General features: G+C 42.7%; 2 protein-coding genes across 4 annotated transcripts in view; one reads left to right on the plus strand and one right to left on the minus strand.

The window, feature by feature from the left end:
* Positions 1 to 367: 367 nt before the first annotated feature.
* On the minus strand, positions 368 to 6871 carry SBDS (SBDS ribosome maturation factor). Its single transcript, XM_082432435.1, has 5 exons — positions 6566 to 6871; positions 5795 to 5924; positions 5092 to 5292; positions 3005 to 3169; positions 368 to 2162 (listed from the first exon to the last, which is right to left on the minus strand). Exons 1-5 carry the CDS (start codon positions 6691 to 6693, stop codon positions 2034 to 2036), a joined length of 753 nt encoding a protein of 250 aa, XP_082288561.1. The 5' UTR covers positions 6694 to 6871; the 3' UTR covers positions 368 to 2033.
* A 107-nt stretch (positions 6872 to 6978) lies between these two features.
* LOC309646222 (S-adenosyl-L-methionine-dependent tRNA 4-demethylwyosine synthase TYW1) overlaps positions 6979 to 20492 on the plus strand; it is a 229241-nt gene continuing 215727 nt past the window's right edge. For all 3 annotated transcript variants that reach the window (XM_082432337.1, XM_082432336.1, XM_082432335.1), the window contains exons 1-6: positions 6979 to 7802; positions 8595 to 8722; positions 10142 to 10279; positions 15685 to 15786; positions 17328 to 17522; positions 19102 to 19389. In XM_082432337.1, the coding sequence (XP_082288463.1) occupies positions 7799 to 7802; positions 8595 to 8722; positions 10142 to 10279; positions 15685 to 15786; positions 17328 to 17522; positions 19102 to 19389 (855 nt within the window). In that variant the 5' untranslated portion in view covers positions 6979 to 7798. The remainder of the gene's footprint in view (positions 7803 to 8594; positions 8723 to 10141; positions 10280 to 15684; positions 15787 to 17327; positions 17523 to 19101; positions 19390 to 20492) is intronic.

Consider the following 20492-nt stretch of genomic DNA (forward strand, 5'->3'; position numbering starts at 1 on the left):
AACGGTGGGAGGCTCTGGCTTAGCTGACAAAAACTCAATCAAGCTTTAAAGATGGATTTGAAAAAGTCATTAGCTGTCCTCACTTCTGATGGCATGGACCCCCACCGAGAGAGTATGCTTATAACTCCACAGACATTTATTCCACAACTACTAGGTCCAAACCATGGAAGGATACACAGAGCTGGCTCATCTCCTGCCCTTGAGCTGTGCACAATCTAGCGTGCCAGGCAGGTGTTTAAGCAGCTCTCTATAACACAAGGTAGGGCAAAAATCAAGGCCAACGAGGGAATTTCAAAGTGGTATGAGGTTATATAAGCTGGAACAAATAGTTGTGTATGGGTACAAGGGAAACTTCAAAGAAAAGAGCTCTGCTAATAGAAGAGGTTTAATTCTGAAACGTCATTCTGACCAAATGTACACAATAAAGCTTGCATTGAAAAAGCGAAATAAACCGATAATCCTTAAGGTAATCCATTATAGCAGTGCTACTGGGAAGATAATTATGAACCAAACTTTTTAACTACTTCTGAATAATGAGATTAATATAAGGTAGAAATTTTTTTATTTTTTATAGGTTCAGAAACATGACTCTGATCTACATTTAACACTTCTTGAAGTTCCAGCTTTTTAGAAGAAATGAGTATGAGAATGGGAAAAACTTAAGGCAATGTTATGGTAACATTTATCTTTTTTCTATTCAAGATGCAGCTCTTGAACATTTTTAGTAATTATGACTTTCAACCTGAAACGTTGCTTTAACTGTTTAAGCTAGAAATAAAGTGTAAACTTCATTGGTTAAAATAATTTCCTGGGACTTCAAGTTTAGATCATTTTTGTAAAACAACAAACTATGTAAGTAAAATGGAATCAGTGAGGGGGTCATCTTGAAGACTGTATCAGAACAGTAGTTCAATTTCAGCATTAAAGAAAGTGTGTCTTAAGAATATTTCTTCCAACACTATGAGAAAAATGTTTGACTTCAATCAACCAATCAGGAACTGTTCAAGTCAAGAACTCTTTTTCACTTAAAAACTTCTGTGCATAAAATACATCTGTATGTTTATTTTGAGTGAACCCTACTTTGTATTCTAGAGTATCTCTTTTGAGGGTAAGTAGATTTAAAAAAACTTGCACATTGTCTATTTAAGTGTTCAAATACTAAAACACTCAAGTTCAATTACATCCCAAATAATATCCCTAAGATTTACCAGGTATTTAACAGAACAGGCCCTGTTCTGAGCACTCCTCCTCCTGACTTGTTTAATCCTGCTAAGAACTCTCCCATCTTAGCAGACAAGAGGCAGAGAAAAGAAAAAGTTAGGAAGCTGTCTAGAAATACAAGCCATAGTTTAACAAAAATAAACAGTGGTTTTATTGATTACATATATTTTCAACTCTAGTAATATATATTATAAACTTTAAGAATTAGCAATAAATGGCTGTATTTTTTACTAAGAATAATCTAGGCTATGGCAGCATGTTTGATGAATATTATTGAAGTCCTGCACAGTCATCATCTATCTATTTTTCAGAAAATCAGAAAATCAAGAAAATCTATCTATTTTTCATCATCCAAGCTTTGTATTAGGTCACGAGACAGTTACCCCTATACACACATTTCATTAAGTAGAAATAAGACATTACACGTTTTCTTTTTTGGCAAATCCTCCCTTTCTGTCATACAGATATATCCTCCCAAAGTTATTTTCTTATAATGTACAAAATTTATTTTTTATCCACAAGAGTTGTCTCAAATAACTTTCACCCTGGAAAGCTCAAAGGCATGAGGCAGTAACAAAATGCTACTCCGGACTCTGCATTTCACTTTTGCCTAAAACCCCATTTGATAATTAAAACTAAATTAATCCCACATTATAATACTTACTTAGGAAAGTCTTTTTGTGTACATGTTTGCCACAAAGATGGAAAATGTCAACACATCTGAGCAAGTATTTGGCAGATCACAGAAGGAAAACAGGGCTGTGGGAAATGAAAACGCTTTAGTGTTTGACAGCTGAAGAGACTGATGACTGTCACTCCAACTTCTCATCTCCTTCTTCCACGTCTTTCAAATTGAGTACTTCCAAAGAGCCTTTGCCTTTTGTCTCCTTTTTTACGAGCTCATCGATTTCTCGGAAGCAGCCGGGGTCGATGAGACACACCTGAAACATTGAACACAGCTGTTGACCACATGAGGAAGAGCAGTACCACAGGATGGACACAGCTTTCACTTCCTATGAGACAAACACGCCATACTTTCCAGGTCTCTCTACAACCACAGATAAAGACAACGCACAGGACGGCGGGCTGGGTTCTGGTCCAGCCTCTGCCCGTAAGTATGCACGCAGGCCTCTGTGACAAGGCATTATTCTCCCTAATGAGGACTTCTCCAGATTCCTCAGCTGTAAGGCTATGGTCCTCTTCATACTAAAATTTAGCGTTAAAATTTACAGTTCAATGAAATCATCTCTTTGTATCCACATTTGAAGGAATAAAAAAAAAAAAAGAGGTGTAAGGCATATTTAGAAACCATGTGCAAAGTTTTGCAAAGATTTTAGAACTTCAGAGAGTGTCAGATGTGTTGTTTTACATCTACAGCGGAAAGCGCAACAATCCTCTAGAGCTCATTTATTTGTCAAGAAGCTGTAAAGCTCTAAGACGTGGGTTTGCAGGCAGCTGAATTTACACGATGTCTGAAGCTGCGGGTGAGCAAAGTCATTAATAGAAGACTCACTGTAAAATATATTCTCTCATCGAAAATGAGCATTGACCAAAATCATTTTATCATGAATAATTTAACTAAAAAAGCAAACAAAAATTATAAGTGTTCTTAATGACAATTTGGTTCTACGGAGACCTTGACTGTCTTACCTAATTCTAGTTAAGATGTTTCTGGAAATGTCTTACTGTTCACACCTTCTAAATGTTTGTGACAGATTTATGACTAGTGAAGAAACTATTTTGGTAACGTGGAAGCAAAGAAACAAGAGTATGTTAATCTTACAATATCTAACTGTTGACCATAGTCTTCACTTTCTATAACCTTGATGAGTGGCTTGAGTTTTTCTTTCAGCTTCTTCCCTTCATTCACTGGAACAATGAACCGAAGTCTCATGTGAGCACGTTCTATCTTCATTTTCTCCTTTAACTGCTTTATCACTTCCAAAGCCTATCAAGACAAAATTAAAAACGTTTGCAATTTCTTTGCTGCTTCTGCTGCATTACTGCAGAAGGTATTCAAAACAAAGCAGTTTCCATCTAGCTGGACTGGGCAATGGTTTCTTAGACGACATGAAGAACATTAGCAACCACAGGAAAAAAATAGATAAATTGGGCTTCAAGATTAAAACCTTTTGTTCTTCAAAAAACTATCAAGAAAGTGAAAAGACAACCCATAGAATATGACAAAATACTGGCAAATCGTGCATTTGATACGGTATTAGTATCCAAAATATATAAAGAACTCTTACAACTCAATAATGAAGAGACAACTAATCAACTAAAAAATGGTCAAAGGATCTGAAGAGTGATTTCTCCAAAGACAGACAGACAAAGGGTCAATATGCCCATGAAAATATGGGCAAATTATCAGTCATTAGGGAAATGCAAATCAAAACCAGAATAATACCCCCAGGACGGCTATAATCAAAAAGTTGGACAATAACAAACATCACTGAGGATGTGGAGAAACTGGAACCCTTGTACACTGATTGTGGAAAAGTAAAATGGCTCAGCTGTTTTGGAAACTGGCTGAGCAATTCCTCAAAAGGTTAATACAGTCACCATATGAGCTAGCAATTCTGTTTCTGGGTATAGAGAAATGGAAACATACGTCCACACAAAAATTTGTAATCAATTTCATAGCAGCATTATTAATGGTAGCTAAAAAGTGGGAACAACCCAAATGTCCACCAACTGATGAATGAACAAAAGGTGGTATTTCCATACAGTGAACTATTATTCAGTCCTAAGAAGGAAAAAAGTACTGATAGATGCTACAACATGGATTAACCTTGAAAGGGCCACATACTGTATGACTCCATTTATATGAAATGTGCAGAATAGACAAGTCAATAAAAACAGAAATAAAATTTGCAGTTGCCTTATTCCTTCCTTATGAGACAGAGGAATGAGAAGTGACTGCCAACAGGTACAGGGTTTCATTTTGGGGTGATGAAATGTTCTCAAATTAGGTAGCAGGGAAGGGTGCAAAAACTCTGTGAGTATACGACTGAATTGTAGGCTTTAAATGCGTGACTTTTATAGTGTATGTATTATACAAACATTAAAAAAAAAAACTAGGGGCTTCCCTGGTGGCGCAGTGGTAGAGAATCTGCCTGCCAATGCAGGGGACATGGGTTCGAGCCCTGGTCTGGGAAGATCCCACATGCCGCAGAGCAACTAGGCCTGCGCGTCACAATTACTGAGCCTGCGCGTCTGGAGCCTGTGCTCCGCAACAAGAGAGGCCGCGACAGTGAGAGGCCCGGGCACCGTGATGAAGAGTGGCCCCTGCTTGCTGCAACTAGAGAAAGCCCTCGCACAGAAACGAAGACCCAACACAGCCATAAATAAATAAATAAAAATAAATAATTAAAAAAAAAATCTAACAACTGGGGTTAAAATGATGCTTTAAAAATGCAAGTTTTATCTTTGTAAAAACATTTTTTATTTTATATTGGAGTATAGTTGATTAACAATGATGTGTTAGCTACAGGTGTACAGCAAAGGGATTCAGTTATACCCATACAAGTATCTATTCTTTTTCAAATTCTTTTCCCATTTAGGTTATTACTGAATATTGAGCCAAGTTCCCTGTGCTATACAGTAGGTCCTTGTTGGAAGAATCCAAGTTTTATCTTTAAAGGTCTGACTTGGATAGGAAGGTGAGAGTCCTAGTATATTTGTGTTTAGTTAAAACAAAGTCCATCACTCCTCTCTACAACCTCCATCGTTCCCCTCCCCTCTACCCCAAACCTCTTCCCACTTGCTTCCAAGTAGTGCCATTTTGTTATTACAGACCAACTATTTTAATGTTTTCCTCAGAGAACACTGATTTTCATGGACACTTCTTGACATTAAAAAACAACTCACCTGCTGTTTTGTACTCTTGTTGGGTTTGACCGAATAGTGGATGTCCTTCATGGCTCTCTCAATAAGGATAACGGTGTACGGTCTCTTTGTTTCTGGGTTCACACATTTGTCGGCCACAATAGTTGCAATGTCCCTAAACATCTGCTCCAGCTGTGTGTGCCGTTCTTTATCTGACACTTGAACCTCTCCTTTAGTCAAAATCTTAAAAAACCCAACAAGTTTAAGAAAAGTAATGTCTTTATTCCACACTATTTGTTAACTAACCACAGGAATTAATAACTGGGGAGAAAATTAAATTTCATCCTCTTCAGCTACTGATATTTGGTAATAACTTGAGCTTTGCCTAAAGGGATTATCTTGTTCCAAAATCTTACTTATTTAGATGGGGGATGGGGTAAAGGTAATCTTAGCAGAGGGTGTAAGTGATGAAATACTTGAAAAGGAATTCTATTTTCAGGTATATTACACTAAAAATATATAAATGGACAAAATAAGGCAGTTTAGTAGGAAATCTGATTTCTGGAGGCTTTGGCAAAAAATATCCATGTCCTGAATTATTAAAAGTGATGTTGCACAGATCGAATTATTGCATAGTAACTGTTCACTCCAAAAAAATACTACTTTAAAGTTTAACATACCTGTAATCTAATATCTAATACTAATGGATATTAGGATCAATTATGCTGCAACTGTTAGAACCCACCTGCTTACAGATTTCAGTCTGGTCATCTGTTCCAAACGCACTGATGAGATCTTCCTTCCTTGCAACCTGACCTTTAGAGACATTTACAAACACTGAGTGGGTCTGCAGAACTTCATCAAGGTCTTTTTCCCTTGGGAGGACAGGAGAGAAAGTCCTAAGTGAGTATGCTTGAAACTTCGAAGTTCATTCATATTTAAATACAAGACGGAGACGATATGAATAGTAAGAAACAACAAATACTCCTAAATGACCCTCGGTTCCAGGGGACCATTTCGTAATCCAGAACTCCATTTGTATTCGCAGTTACTCAGAGGTGAAAAACGTCGCGGGAATATGTGTGCAATCACTGAAGGGTGGGGTCCGGCTGCTGCCAAGGAATTCCAGCCCCTAGATGGCAGCAGTGAAGACCTTACGCACTTCGCTGAAACTACTGGGCTGAGATCTGCGACAAACGCAGGAACTATAGATGCACCTGAAAGACCAGGCCCTTTGCCTTGATCATTATTCTGACAAAAGGACCACAATTATGAGGGTTTCTTGGCTGTGGCTTTTTATGACACCCGCGAAGCAAAGTCAAACCAAGCCCCAAACCAAACCGACCAAACAAAAGAAAAGGGAACGTCTGGTTTAGACCCTCAGCCCGGGCAGCAGGAGTTTCCCATTTCCTTCCCTGACGAGACCCCACCTGGGCCTATTCGTTAGACGACCAGAGGGAGGCCGCCCTCGAGGCTACCAGCTCCGGCCAGGGCCCAGAGGGAGAGTGTCACTCACACGCCGCTCCGCCAGCCTACGACTTTGTTTTTGTAGCAGGCGATTTCGAAGCGCTTCCCGGCTCGCTTCATTCGTACTACGGCCACATTGGTCAGGCGGATCTGGTTGGTGGGGGTGAAGATCGACATCGTGGCCGCTCACAGACCTTGGGTCCGAAGAACCAAGGCAGACCCACGCTGCCTGCCTGAGGGCCAACTGAGCCTCGATATAACCACCCGGCGGCGCGCGGCACAGTAACGCCTGCAGACTGCGCAGCACCGTGACTAACTCTGCCGCCACAATACACCCACGCAACTTACTGCGCAGGCGTCAGGTGTTGCGACAACCGGGCGCGGAGGAGGGAGCTAGAACGCCTGCGCATTGTGGCTTTTACGACACTGTTCCGCGCCCGGAAAGAGAGGGGCTCTTCCTTGACGTAATTTTCTTTCCAGAATGAACGAAAGAGCTCTGATTGGTTGGTGGAGCTAATGTCTGGTGACCGGGTGGAAACTCAGTGCCGGGCGCCTCACAGTTCCGCGGAGTTCCGGGCCACGCCCACATTACCCTTTCGTTATAGAAAAATTTTAACAAAAAACGTAGAGAAAAAGTGTAACGAACTGCCATGTACCGATCACCCCGCTTCAACAATTTTCAACATTTTGCCGTTCTTGTTTCAGTCTCCCTCATTTTTTTTTTGTTGGAGTATTTTAAAATAAATCATCGTAAGGTTTTAGCTTTAAATACTTGTCTAAACTAACAAATACACCCAACGAGATTAACCATAATTCCTTAATAGCGTCTCATATCTAGTCCATAATCAAATTTCCCCTAAATAATGCCTTTTTACAGTCGGTGTGTTTCAAATGAGATTCAAACAGGCTCACAGATTGCATTCGGTTGACGATGCCCTTAGTCTATTAACGCCGCCTTTCCCTCCCCCACCTTTTTTCCCTGCTTCTGTCCGGACTCGCCCCTAACTCTCAAGCGCGGACTCCTGAGCCGCGGGGAGCGCTGCCGCTTCCTCGCCGGGAGCTCTGGGCGGTGCTTTCCTCTGGGCCCGCCCCCTTCCTCCTCTGAGCCAATCCGGACAGGCCTGCGAGTGGCATGGCTGCCCCCCGGTCCTCCGACTGTGGGCACCCAGCTAATGCTGCGAGGTATTTCTGGTAGTTTCCCAGTATCCACGCCGGACAATAAGTTTCTTAGGTCCGCAGGCCTGGTGTCTTGTTGGGCCGCAGGGCTCGGGCTCTGAGGAGAATGGGTAAGGTCCCCAGGCGGGTAAGGTTCGTGGGGTGGGAAGGGAGGAAACCGTTTTTTTGAGACCCTCGGGCCCCTTCCTCCAGAGTATGTTGCCCTTGTCAGCCCGGGACCGGTGCCGCTGGGGGCAAGGGAGGACTGATCCCTGCTCGTGACCTGGCTTTTGCCTTTTGAGGCTAGGAGATGAGTTTAGAACTATGCTTCTAACCTCAAGCAAAAGACAGAGAAAACTGTCTCCCCCTTACCCACGTGTGTTGAGGACTTTTGGTCCTTTCCAGGAGTAGCACCTGTAAACCTCAAATCTTAGACTTCGCCTTTTGAAATTACTCCCAGGTTCAGCATTTGAGGCCAGGTCCATCCATATCTCCCTTAAAAAAAAGTGGGACTTGAGGTCAATTATTTGAGAATCCTTTGCAAATAGCTGTGCGTCTCTAAAAATAAAATTAAAAAAAGAGGAATACGTTTAGTATTATTTTCCTTATGGAGCAGCGTAACAAAGCAAAATTAACTCATAATTCCACATAAAGTGTTTTGACTTTATGTTCCCTTCTTTTCCAATCGCTATATTCAAATGAAGATAAAATTTTATATTTTTTTGAATTAGCATTATCATTATGACAATTATATTACATATCACAGTGTTTTGTTTTTATTAGAGTTGCTTTTTATAGATTTCTTAGTGGGGTTGTTGAATATGAAGGTTGGTTTTTCTTTTTTTTTTTCTTAAAATAAGAGTGGGCATCATTGTATATGTAACTTCAAATAAAATTACTTATATGTGTCATTTTAAATTTAGATCCTTCTTTGGATGTGTGGGACTTCTCATCTTTAATATCATTATGGATAAACAGGTTTTACATATATTTGGGCTTTGCCTTTGGCTTTAGCCTTTGGATTTGTTTCCAGATTGTCATCAGAAAGCAGGTAAGTGGAGTTACTTTTTTTTTTTTTAATTTATATATTTATTTATTTTTGGCTGTGTTGAGTCTGTTGCGTGTGGGCTTTCTCTAGTTACGGCGAGCGGGGGCTACTCTTTGTTGTGGTGCGTGGGCTTCTCATTGTGGTAGCTTCTCTTGTTATGGAGCACGGGCTCTAGGCACGCAGGCTTCAGTAGTTGCAGCATGCAGCCTCAGTAGTTATGGCACACGGGCTTAGTTGTTCCGTAGCCTGTGGGATCTTCCTGGGCCAGGGCTTGAACCCGTGTCCATTGCATTAGCAGGCAGATTCTTTACCACTGTGCCACCAGGGAAACCCAACTGGAGTTACTTTTTCTAGGAGAGTATTTGGCATCAAATTTTATAGAGAATGCAGAGTGCAGATTTTCTAAGGCTTCCAGAAAAATATAGAAATTCTAAAAGGAACTTTCGATCACTTTTATGTTTGGTCTCTAGAAATAGTTTTTCAATGCCAAAAAATTTTTCTTGTCAGTTTTTTTTTAATTTTACACTTTATTTATTTTCGTCTGTGTTGGGTCTTCGTTTCTGTGCGAGGGCTTTCTCTAGTTGCGGCGAGCGGGGGCCACTCTTCATCGCGGTGCGCGGGCCTCTCACTGTCGCGGCCTCTCTTGTTGCGGAGCACACGCTCCAGATGCCTAGGCTCAGCAATTGTGGCTCACGGGCCTAGTTGCTCCGCGGCATGTGGGATCCTCCCAGACCAGGGCACGAACCCGTGTCCCCTGCATCGGCAGGCAGACTCTCAACCACTGCGCCACCAGGAAGCCCTCTTGTCAGTTTTTATAGACTAAGTTATTTACCTTTTCTTTGATGGGCTGTGGAAGTCTCATTGTTAAGATACAGAAAGGTTTTGTAATGAAAAATTAAACTTTTGCAAAAAACCCAAATCTGCTTAGCACCCTTAAGGGGTAGTAGTCTTCTCTTTTCTTTCCAGTAATTAAGAATCGGGGGGGGGGTGGGATGGGGAGGGTGGGAGGGAGGGAGATGCAGGAGGGAGGAGATATGGGAACGTGTGTATATGTGTAGCTGATTCACTTTGTTATAAAGCAGAAACTAACACACCATTGTGAAGCAATTATACTTCAATAAAGATGTTTAAAAAAAAAAAAAAGAATCAGAAAATAAGTTTCTACTATTATTCCACTACAATACATTATGGGTGAAAGTACGTGTAGTTTTATCCTGGAAGGAATGGGAATCATTATAGTCTTAAGAAATGTGGGCCCTGCTTTTAAAGGACCTAATTATACCAAGGGGTTAATATTTGAGGAGTACAATCGAAAGATTAAGAGAATAATAAAATGGGTCAGTATCTGAGCGATTGATAATTTTCATCCCTAATGAAGTTGGGAAAATATTCAAACTTGATGGATTTTGTGTTTATTTCAAGAACAAAAACTCACAGGAGAAAACCGTTCCAAAAGCATCTCGGGATTTGATGACAAATGGCTATATCTCTCTTCAAAAGAAGGAAATCTTTGTGTCTGGAGTGAAGATTTTCTATGGTTCTCAGACTGGCACAGCAAAGGTAAGAACTTATAATGACACTTTTCATTGGGTCTCCTGATCTTTTAAGAAAATTTCTGAAAAGTATTCTTTAGCAGTGAACTGAATTGATCTTCTAATCTTTTTTCATCTTTGTTTTTCCTTTTTACAGCATACATTTTTCCTTTCTGGGGTGGTGGGTGGGTTTCATCTCAATTTCAGCTGATTGGGGGTGTCTGGTGGTCACTGTCATGCGGGGTCTTTGTTCTGAAGCTTGCTTCTGCTCAGCAGAATGGAGACTTGGAGTTCCAAGTCCATTACTGTGTATAGAAGTAGGGGATAGTGAAAAATGGCAGCAGTATGTCCAGTATGGGCCCTGACGTTCACAACTTCACACATCTATTTAATGAAATGTATTTTGATTTCTCATAGTGTTAAAAGTGTTAACGATATACATTGAATACTGTATAGATACCGGCTGCAGATACATAGCTGAAAGATGCTTTAATTGTACCTAGATGCTGCCTGCTTCTTTATTATAAAGGTCACAGCTATTTATTGCTTTCTAGGAAAAGATTCTAAGCCTAACATGAAAATGAATTAAAAACAGAATTCCTTGTCGTTATTTTGGTAGAGTATTAAAGAGGGTTCTACTGCCCTCTCGTGGATGTTTTGTAAAATACTACTTTTTAAAAGGTTTTCAGTATTTTGTTGTGTGTCATAATTGAAGGTCACTTATAATTAAGTTCAACCTTAAGCAGCAGAGGCAGGAAACTGGAAGAAACATTAGAAAGGCATCTGAGCTGCGGAAACAAAGTCCTTTTATGTTACTCATAGAAGATCTCATTCCTAGCCTCTCTTTTATGTCCGCTTTTACGTTTTTTTAAAAGATCAAATTAATACTTGCAGATGGTAACAAATCCAGGTGTACAGAGGGTTCATAATGAAAAGTACTCTTCAGAGAATCTATTTTAACTATTGATATTTCTGTTTTTAATTCCTCTGAGGGTTATTTCTTGAACCTCCTTCTGCCATGTTTCTAGGTTTATCAAGTTAGATAAAAGTTATTGACTCCTTGTATTAGTCAGTTCCTCAGATCTCAGCGGCTTAATATTGTTGCCCACATCATTGTTGATATGAGTTAAATGGCCCCCTTCTTAAAGCTGTGCCATCTGAATTTCTCTATTTGGCTTTCACATTTGATTGATTTGTATTTGGCTTGGTATAGAAGACTAGGGCAAAATTTTTTTCTTACAACTTTGAGAGCATCACATCCTTGTCTTTTTTTTTTCAATAAATTTATTTATTTTTTATTTTATTTACTTTGGCTGTGTTGGGTCTTCGTTACTGCATGCGGGCTTTCTCTAGTTGCGGCGAGAGGGGGCTACTCTTTGTTGTGGTGCGCGGGCTTCTCATTGCGGTGGCTTCTCTTGTTGCAGAGCATGGGCTCTAGGCCTGCGGGCTTCAGTAGTTGTGGCGCACGGGTTCAGTAGTTGTGACTCGCGGGCTCTAGAGCGCAGGCTCAGTAGTTGTGGCTCACGGGCTTAGTTGTTCCGCGGCATGTGGGATCTTTGCGGACCAGGGCTCGAACCCGTGTCCCCTGCATTGGCAGATGGATTCTTAACCACTGCGCCACCAGGGAAGCCCCCTGGAAGCTTTTAGAATCATTCCTTTGTCCTAGATGTTTGGAGCTTTTGTGAGATAGTGTCTAGGTTGGGTCTTTTTCAGCCATTGTATTGTATACTTGGGCTGTTTTGTTTTGAAAATTTGTGTGCATTAATTCTGCTAATATTTCTTGGGTAAACTTCTTTCCCTTCTGTTTTCTCTGTCCTACTCGGTTAGTTGGATGTTGGACCCTTTGGATGGTCTTCTGTGTCTCAAATCCTCTCATAACTTTTGGTAACTTTCTTTCTGTTCTGGTTTCTTGGATTTCAATTCCAAACCTTTTTTTTGAATGTTTTAGTTCAGCTATAATGTTTTTAATTGCAAAAATGCCATTCTGTTCAATTTCTGTTGCATCTTTTTCATAATCTAAGAATATATTTCAGTGAGTTCCTTTTTTGGTTCTCGGATTTATCTGCTTTCTCCATGTTTCTGCTGCTGCTATTTCTCTTTCCTGTCACTTGTTCTCATCATGGTCTTGGTGATCCGTGGTTTTCTGTTCATATTTAGGATGGAATGATGGGGTAGTGGATTTTCTCTGTTAACTGTGTAAATAGACTTGTTTTCTCTAGTTGTAAGTTCTCACTGTATGCTGGGTGCAAGGTGGGTCAGGGTATGCCAGGTGACCTATCTACCTCACATCTCCCTCTAACTACCACCTCAATTTTTATTTATTTTTTTTATAGTATTACTCCTTGAAAGTGTTGTCTGTGCTTGCTGTCTCTAATTTCTCTACTCCTGTCTTTCTTGACCCACTCCAGTTAGGCTTGTGTGCCCCAGCCTGCTCCCAGTGACTTTCATGTCGCTAATTAATTCTCAGTCTTCATCTTACTTGGCCTCTTAGCTGCACGACAACTCCTTCCTTGTTGACATACTTTCTCCATTGAACTTTTGGGACACTCTTCTCTAGGTTCTCCTCCTCCTCTGCTGAGGCTAGTCTGCCTCACTATCATTTGCGGATTTCTCTTCATCTTCTTGCCCTCCAAAGACAGGAGCGTCCCAGGGCACAGTTCTTGAGACTATGTCTTTATCTGCACTCACTTCACTCTCTAAGGGATCTTGTTATCTAGAGCTTTCAGTTCTATTTATTAGAATTTGACAGAGTTTTTCTGTAAAGGGCTAGATATTTTATTTTACATATGTTTTTTAGGTTTTCAGGTTTTGCAAGGCGTATGGTATTTGTTGCAGCTGTTCAGCTCCGCTGATGTCGTGTGAAAGCAGCCGTGGACAATGTGTAAATAAATGAGCATGACTGTATTCCAGTAACCTTTACTTACAAAGACAGAGGGCCGGATCTGGCCTGCAGGCCCTAGTGTGCTGATCCCTGTAGTAGATGATGGCCTCTAAATGTATGTTTCTAATCTGAACTTTTCCTCTCAACCCCAGACCCTCATCCCCAGCTGCCTATCTATCTTAGATCTTCATGTGGATGGATGTGTAGTAGGCGACTCAGAATTAGTGTGCTCACAACTAAACTCCCCATTTTCTGCCCAAACCTCTTCCACCTCTAATTTTTCCCAATCCGATAAATGGCAACTGCATCCTTCCAGTTGCCCAGTTCAAAAAAACCTTTGACTTCTCTCTTTTTCTTACTACCCACATCCAGTCTGTCAGCACATGCTGTGTGTTCTACTTTCAGAATAGATCCAGATTCCAGTCACTTCTTACCGCCTTCACTGCTGCTGCCCCGGCCTAAGCCAGCCTCCCGCATATTTTGTCTGGGTTACTGCGGTCATCTCATCCTCAGCCTCCTTCGTTCAGCCCGTCCCAGCAACCACAGGGACCGTGAGAACTTAGGCGAAATGGTGTTAATCATCTTGGCTTAATACCGTGCAGTGAGTCCCTCATTCACTTAAAGCAAATGCCAAAGCCCCCATGGTGGCCAAGAGGCCCTCCCTTCTGGGTCTCCACCATCTCCTTTACCTCATGTCCTTGGTCCTCCAGTCTTATTAACCTCCTTGCCGAGTGTGCTCGCGCATTTGGGCCTTTTCACTTACACGTCCCTCTGCTGGGGATAGCCTCTGGCTTGCTCTCTCACTTCCTTCAGGTTTTGCTCACGTCTTTATTTTTGAGGCCTGTGGCAGTGTTGTCTGACACCAAATAGTTGTTTTCCCACACCTATTTTCCGGTTCTGGTACTGTCTACTCGAGTTACTGTCAGATTGTCCCCACCTCAGACACCAGTCACAAGTCCCAGGGGCCATGTGTACTCCTGACTGGCCAGCTATACATTCAGGGGTTCCCACAGTCTCTTTCGTAGGTTTGCTAATTCCCTAGAATGACTCACAGAATGCAGGGAATTGCTTTGCTTAGTCTACTGGTTTATTATAATGGATACAACTCAGAAAGAGACAAATGGGAGAGATGATGGGGCAGGTCTTGGGGGGAGGGGCGGCACAGAGCTTGTGTGTCCTATTTTGACGTGCCACCTCCTCGGCATATCAGTGTGTCCCCCAACCCCTGTCATTTAGGGATTTTTATGGAGATTTCATTACGTAAGCATGACTGATTAAATCATCGACCATATCTGATTGAACTGCATCTCCTGCCACCCCTCCCCTCCCCTCCCCACAGGGAGAGAAGATGTTGAAAGTTCTAAGCCTTTAATCCCAGGGTTGGTTTTCCGCTGACCAGCCCCCATCCTGAAGCTACCTAGTCCCCCACCGCAACCCCATGAGTCATCTCATTAACATACCAAAGACAGCAAGTTCCAAGGATTTTAGGAGCTCTAAGAGCTCCCTGGAGACAAAGACCAAATATTTATTTTTTATTCTATATACCTGTCCTGACCCTCCTTATGTAAAATAACAACTCTCCCCATGCCTCCAATACCGCATTCTTGCCCCTTATCCTCTTTTCCTCCACAGCACTGATCACCATCTGATATACTGTGTATTTTCTCATTTGTGTGTTTATTCTCTCTCTGTCCATTAGAACATCTCCTTGAGGATGTTCCTTGATGCTCCTTAAGGGCAGGGAACATGTGTGCCTTGTTCCCTGTTGGGTAATATCGCCCAGAGCTGAGACTGGCCTGGTGGATGCCCAGTAAATGGCGAGGGCAGGCTTAGCTTTAGTCCTGGCAGGTGGTGAGCCAAGTGTTAGGCTACCAGGCCAGAAAGAGGAAGAGAATTCCCTGGGGTGCCAACATCTGGCTAGAAGTTGTAGCCTTCCCCAGCCATTTGGTTCATTTTGTTTGGAGAAGAGAGTAGCAGGAGTCTGCCTGGGGGTAAAAGGTGAGTGTCGCTGAGGCTCTGTGTGCACCGGTCCCATATGATACAGATTCTCTGTATGCCCCAGGGCCTTCTCTGGCCCACTGCTCCCTCCCATTTTTGCCCCCGTGACTGACTGATCCCAGAGCCCCTCTGGTTCTCTGTCTGCCCCGAGGCTTTCTTCGGTCTGTCAGCCTGCTGCTTTCTGCTTTCTGTCTCCCAGAAATGTGCTCGCAGTTCTCATATTTCCCACTCTCCTCCCTCTTTGGTATTTCTTCTCCGTCTATATGTTTCTTCTAGTGGGGCAAAGCAGCCGAAATGTCTACAAGTACATATAATCCCACATATGTACTTGTAGAGTGAGAACAACACAGCTGAGTGATTGGTCTCTGTAAAGATGCTTGAGAAAATGGTAGAAATAAGAATAGAGTTTGTGTTGATGGTGTTACATGTCAGTCACCGGAAAAGCTTTTCATGCTAAATGCTTCATTACCTTGCCAACAGGAATAAATGAAGACTGTATTTTTCATTTATTTAGCTTATTGAAGACTTTATTTGATTTTTTTCCCTCCTGTCAGGGATTTGCGACAGTTCTTGCCGAAGCAGTTAGCTCCCTTGATCTGCCTGTGGCAGTTATTAATCTGAAGGAATGTGACCCAGATGACCATCTAGTAGAAGAGGTTGGTAATTGTCTTATTTTTCCTTCAATCACAACTTTCAAATTTAATTGACCTCCTGTGTTCTGGGATAAACAGACTCTTCAGAATAAATTTAATTTTCACGCTAAAGGATTCCAGTCGGTTGAGCGTTCAGTGTCAGTCAGGTGCTGAGTGTGTGGTGGCGTGCTGACTTGGGCATGATGCGGGGCCGGTCCCTCTGGGGTGTTAGACTGAAAGCTTGGGTGGTTGGAAGTTCCCTCCTGCTTTGACTGTCGTAATCAAAGAGGGTTGTCACTGATGGCCGTGTGCCGGGCATGTGAAGCACGTGTAAGCCTGCTGAAAGGTCAGGAGCCACTTAGGTGGCAGAAGCAGTATGGGTTTTGGAGTTAGAGAAATCTCTTTAACTGGCTGTGTGACCTCCAGGCGTAATGTCATATCTGTGAGAGCTTCATTTCTTCACCTGAGGAATGCCCCGCCCCCTCCTCTAGCCATGCCCAGGTAGGGAAGTTGGCCTGACAGCAGCGGTTCTCCAAGCGTGGTCCTTGAACCGACAGTATCAGCATTTCTGGGAACTCGTTAGAAATGCAGATTCTCAGGTCCTAGCCCAGCCCCGCGGAATCAAAGTCTGGATGTGGGGCTGTGTTTTAACAAGTGCCCCAGGTGATTCTGAAGCAGCTAAAGTTGGAGAAGCAGTCGGAACAGGCATCGACAGGCCTTTTCTTTAAAGGGCCAGATGGTAAATATCTTCAGCTTTGTGGGCCACGCAGCTACTGAGTTCTGCCTTTGAGGCACGAAACAGCCAAAAACAGTATGTAAATGAGTGAGTGTGGCTGTGTTCCAATAAAATTTTATTTACAAAAACAGGCAGTGAGTGGGACTGGGCCTGCGGGCTGTAATTTGCCAGTCCCTTCTTAGTGGATAAACCTCTAGCTGTAAATGTGCATTTCCTTCTCCCCCAAGAAACGTTGGAGTACAAATGAGTGAGCTTGAATCCGCTCTAAATTATTTGTTTAAAATTATTAGCAAGCTTGGATACTTAATTATTTGTAAGGGATTACTTATAACTTACCTCCTGACTTGGAACTGTGAAGATACACCTGAGCAGATGAAATACTGTGGCTCACAGGACTGAAGATGTGTTTTGTTTCCCGTGGAGATGATGGTGCCAAGTGTTAAGTCACTTTACATTTAACGTTTTATTGCTTTGATTTTTCAGGGGATTTTTTAGAGATCTTTCTGTATTTCTTCCTGACTGATTTGGCTTTTGTTTCCAATATGGCAAGCAGGAGCTGATAGGAATTTATAGTCTGGGAAATGGGACGGAGTATATGGTGAAGGGCACCAGGAGGTGTGTTGGCAGGAGCAAGGGGCTGGGTTTTCTCCCCTGTGCAAGGTCCTGGCCCTGTTTCCTTTCTCTTTTGAAAATAAGTAACATTTCTAAAAGCACTCTTTGTCTTTAGAGGTTAGTGTGATATGAATGTCAGCGTTTCAAAAAGGATTTTCTTCATTGAGATAACTTTATATCTTGGCTACTCTTCTGAAATAATGAATTTGTTGGTTAGGTTACCAGTAAAAATGTCTGTGCCTTCCTGGTTGCTACCTACACTGACGGTCGGCCGACTGAGAGCGCGGAGTGGTTCTACAGGTGGCTAGAGGAAGCAGCCAATGACTTTCGATTTGGCAAAACGTACCTGAAGGGTGTGAGATATGCGGTGTTTGGCCTGGGAAATTCTGCGTATGTGAGCCACTTCAACAAGGTAGGTACAAGGTAGGTATGTGTTGAATTGTAGGGATACATTCTCTTAAGTGAAAAAAAAAAAATCACCTACACAGGTACATACATGTGGGTGTATGTGAGACAATCCACACTCTTTGGTACTTATTAATAAACTTTTTGTGTTATTCTTTTTATCGCTGGGAATTGCTACCGTATAGGAGGCTCTCAGTAAATTTTTATTGAATAAAATGAATGAAAATGCTTCCTATTGTCTAGCGTCTTAGCGGCTTGTATTCATGGCCAGAGTCTAGCCTCCTGTCCCCAGGCAGGACCTTGTAGATGGAAGGTCCCTGATTCTTTGGGACCTGTTCTGTTGTGGAGTGACCTTTACTGCCCAAACTAACTCTTCACACAGTTAACTTGTTGTCTTTTAATCATTACTTTTCTTTTCTTTTTTTTTTTTTTTAATTTTATTTATTTATTAGTTGTTTGTGCCGGGTCTTAGTTGTGGCAGGTGGGCTCCTTAGTTGTGGCTTGTGGGCTCCTTAGTTGTGGCAGGTGGACTCCTTAGTTGCGGCATGCATGTGGGATCTCATTCCTGGACCAGGGATCGAACCCGGGCCCCCTGTATTGGGAGCACGGAGCCTTAACCACTGTACCACCAGGGAAGTCCCTAATCATTACTTTTTAAAGTAATGAAATAGAAGAAAAACATTCACTGCCCTTTATGTAATAAAATATTAATTGTTTTCTTTTATTCTCCTGGATCCTTTTTTCTGAGTGAAATTAACTTGGCTCCTTTTCCTTTGCATTCTCTATACTTTAAAAAAGAAAAATGTGGAGCCTCTCAGTTTCTTAGTCGTTCTGAAAAGCGATCAGAATTTTTTTACGTGTCCCTCTCCCCAGATGTGAGCACAGCTCGGCTCACCTATCTTTGGTAGAATGTGAGGAAAGGTGAAGGTGGAGATCTTTCTGTAAAAGTTGTTTTCATCCAACTGTTCTATCAAGATGTGTATTCTCCATGCCTGCCCCCCCCCCCATATTTTCAAAGGAAGTAGACACAAGGTAAAATTCAGATATGTAAATATTTTGTTTACTGTCTTGCCACTTAGGAAGCCTGTTAAGTTTTTGAACTCTTAATTGTACTTCTTGATAACTCCTGTGCCTCAGCTTAAGTGCTTCATGCTGTAATAAAATGCATTTCTGGCTTATGAAATCATGAGTCTTGCCAAATGGGCTCCGTTTGTACTTGTTGTTTAATGGTCTTCGGCCCCAGAGGCTTTATTTTAGAAGAAACTGATTTTACTACTGAGTGATTTCATTCTGACCATGATTTAGAAGACAAGTTTTCAAATCCTTCATCAGGTACTAACCCTTAGTTTAACAAAAGAATTTGTCGGTCCCTATAGTTAAAAAAAAAAAAAAAAAAAAACTTCTGCAGAATCTTACCCGAATGTTATCAACGGCTGGAGGGCCTGAAGCCCTTTTGACTGAGCAGTTCCTCCTTCCTAGCGGCGGCCGGGGACCGGGCCCCAGCGGAACCCCAGGCTGTCGCAGAGCAGGCTGCCAGCCTCTGATCTGGAGGACTGTTGTAGCTCACCTGTCTCTTCCTCCTGCAGGTGGGGAAGAACGTGGACAAGTGGCTCTGGATGCTCGGCGCCCATCGCGTGATGTCCCGAGGGGAGGGTGACTGCGACGTGGTTAAAAGCAAACACGGCAGCATCGAGGCCGACTTCACAGCGTGGAAGGCTAGGTTCATCTCCCGGCTGCAGGCGCTCTGTAAAGGCGAGAGAAAACCCTGCGGTGGCAACTGCAAGAAAGGCAAGTGCGAGTCTAATCAGCACGGCTCGGAGGCAGTGGAGCCAGGGTCTCACGCTCAAGAGGGATCTCATCAGAGAGACGCTGAGGTACGGAGCCCACGTGTCCATGTCTCCCTGTTTTCCGCCCGCATTTGGAGGTGCTGAACCTCTCCTCTGTCCTGGGAAGCTCTTTCCTTGGCCTCTGGTTAGAAGGAAGAGCTGCAACTCATGTGGGGATGTTCTAGAGAGAGTGGGGTCCTAGGATAAGCCATGTTGTGCTGGGTGCTTTCCTAAATATGTTCTTTAGTTGTTGCATTGCTGGAATCCAGTAGGTTTCTACCCCGGTTTGCAGGTTAGGAAACGGGTCTGGAGAAGTTGGGTATGTCCCGGCTGAGCTCATATCTTTTTATCCCCAAACCACATATTCCTCCCGATCTCTTTTATTTAACGACTCCATTAATCACTCAGACTTGAAGGCTGCAAGTCATCCCAGGTTCCTCTCTTTCATCCCTCACATTCTAAAAATTTCTCTTTCTTCAGATACCCCAGTTCCTTTGAAGCTCGTGTTACATCAGGCTGTATCACTGCTGTTGTCTTTGGGCCACCTGGTCGCTTGCATCATTTGGGAACAACTTGACATTCTGACTCCCTGTCTTTCTCGCCACCGTTGCTCCTGTCATTCCTCTTGGTGGCTGAGCCATCCACATAGATGATTTATCCTGTCCCTTTCCTGGCCTTCACACCCCCAGGAACCATTTTCTCCAGTGACCTTGGCCTCCCACTTCCATGCTCACCTCTGACATTTCATGTCCCTATGACCTGAGCTCTGAGCTCTCTCTGGTGCTCTTACTTTAAAGTTCTTTGGACCCCATGTTTTTTTTCACAGGGTAGTGCTAACTGCTTACTTCACTTCTGTCTTTACCCAGTTTTTAAATTTTATACTCGTTCTCTTAAAAACATCTTCAATTCCCTTGCCGTCCACTCCCTCTTCCAATCCAGTTGGCTAAGCCCCAAGCCAGGTTGGAACCTGTCTGCCTTCTCTTTGACCACAGATTGGTGACCATGGGCTCAGGTGTGCAGCCAGAACTGCCCCCAGTCTCCAGCATCCTCTCACTCTCCGAGACCACTGTTCAGTGCTCTCTTTCCCCCACCCCTTCCTCCAGCTCTCATAGGAAGCCGACAGAGAATTCTCTTAGAGCCTCCCCGCCCTG

Source organism: Balaenoptera physalus (assembly GCF_965194825.1).
Source record: "Balaenoptera physalus genome assembly, chromosome: 16".
NCBI classification, from domain to species: Eukaryota; Metazoa; Chordata; class Mammalia; order Artiodactyla; family Balaenopteridae; genus Balaenoptera; species Balaenoptera physalus.

Bases quoted from the DNA above. Each gene is read 5' to 3' on its own strand.
- SBDS (XM_082432435.1), bottom strand. From the start codon at position 6,693: ATGTCGATCTTCACCCCCACCAACCAGATCCGCCTGACCAATGTGGCC. The intron at 5,925-6,565 runs GTGAGTGACACT...TGTCCTCCCAAG, and splicing joins GTAGGCTGGCGGAGCGGCGT to GGAAAAAGACCTTGATGAAG. The intron at 5,293-5,794 runs GTGGGTTCTAAC...GGGTTTTTTAAG, and splicing joins AGACTGAAATCTGTAAGCAG to ATTTTGACTAAAGGAGAGGT.